Genomic DNA, 1,485 nt, shown 5'->3' with positions numbered 1-1,485 from the left:
GTAAGAAATGACTTGATCCTGTGTTGATGCCATGGCATCAAAATATTTTCACAGATGATATAAATAATAAAGCCTTTATTTCGCCAATTCGCCTTATATTTTTACTATTATGTTATGTTTTAATACAATATTGGAGGTCGTTACGGATTGTTTTGCCAGTTGTGAATTTGACAACAACATAACGTTAACGTTACATCATTTGTGTTTGGCAAGTTAATTTATTGCATTTTTCTTGTGGTTTTTATGGTTGCCTAACACTAAATTGTGTATTTTTGTATTTTTTACATTAACAACAACAGGCATACTTTTCTACCATTAATAACGGATACATTTTCTTTGCGTTTAGGTCAATGGGTCAAACATAGGATAATGACATAACAGTTAGTTATATTAATGTTTCACTCCTGTTATAAAATAAAATTGCATTAAACTGAATTAGATGTGCATTTCCTGAGAACATATCAGTGTTTGGAATTAAAGTAAGAGATAGCTTGATGGTAATATGCAATTTAGATTAAAGATAGATAATAATAATAATTGAAAAGACCAACCACGAGTCAATATGCAAATTCAAATGCTTACATCGTAAGTAGGCTACCAATAATGAAATGATTATGTTAAATAGTGATCAATTTGAATAGATTACATTAAAAAGCAAAGCACTGTTTCTAGAGCATCTTCAGTGATCAGTGCATCAGAAAGCCCTGAAGAGCTAAAGAAGATTCTCATCTCTCTCTGGCCGGAGTGGAGCGACACTGAGGTCAATGCAGAGAAATGGGATTCAAATAAAACCTCTAAGGAGAACAAGGTGAGTATTCATGAATAGAACAACAGTTCAATGTTTTTCATAGTAATGTCTATGTTGGTCCATTGGTAAGAGTAGAAATCTGTTTCGGCAAACTGCTTGGCTTGAGAGATGTAGCTTTGCAATTGATGAGTCAGAGTGGCTGGTATCATGCACTCTGCAATATGATCAGTGTTTTTTAACTTTCTGTATTTGTTTTCCCATTTGATTGTGAATCTAAAACCATACTGAGCCTTTTATGTAACAACATTGTCAGCAGCTCTTTGACGATCCAGAAGGGAAGGTTGAGCTTCCTGCCTCCTTGAGAGTACACACTTGGAAACGTCCTTCAGAGTACATACTTAATAAGGTAAGAGTTTTTCAGTATCATCACTAGCAGGTCAAACAAACTTGATGGAACTGCATTATCCTGGGTAGGTAAAGAGTTTTTTGTCACATTTTAGGTTTTTTCAATTATACTTTATTTGAGATTGTTTGAGTACAATGTGAAGTACTATTTGAACTGACATATTAAAAATGACCAAATAACTCATATTTGTGTTCACTCTGCTCTTTAATTGCATGTTTTGGGGAAAATCCAGTCTTATCTTCAATGCCGAGCTTAATTGATGAAATCTGTTTATGCTGCTTTCATATCATGTTTGGGTTGTGATTAAATTACCTCATGCCTAGCAGAGCAT

At 33.8% G+C, this 1,485-nt stretch overlaps 1 protein-coding gene across 1 annotated transcript in view; it reads left to right on the top strand.

The window, feature by feature from the left end:
- The window catches only part of adgb (androglobin), a 42,350-nt gene that overhangs the window by 1,001 nt on the left and 39,864 nt on the right, over positions 1-1,485 (top strand). The window contains exons 2-3 of the mRNA XM_084432752.1: positions 673-808; positions 1,065-1,154. Coding sequence (XP_084288878.1) covers positions 673-808; positions 1,065-1,154 — 226 coding nt within the window. The remainder of the gene's footprint in view (positions 1-672; positions 809-1,064; positions 1,155-1,485) is intronic.

Source organism: Rutilus rutilus (genome assembly GCF_951802725.1).
Source record: "Rutilus rutilus genome assembly, chromosome: 15".
Lineage (NCBI taxonomy): Eukaryota > Metazoa > Chordata > Actinopteri > Cypriniformes > Leuciscidae > Rutilus > Rutilus rutilus.
Note: the sequence above shows the minus strand (reverse complement) of the source record. Positions and strands in the feature narration are given on the sequence as shown.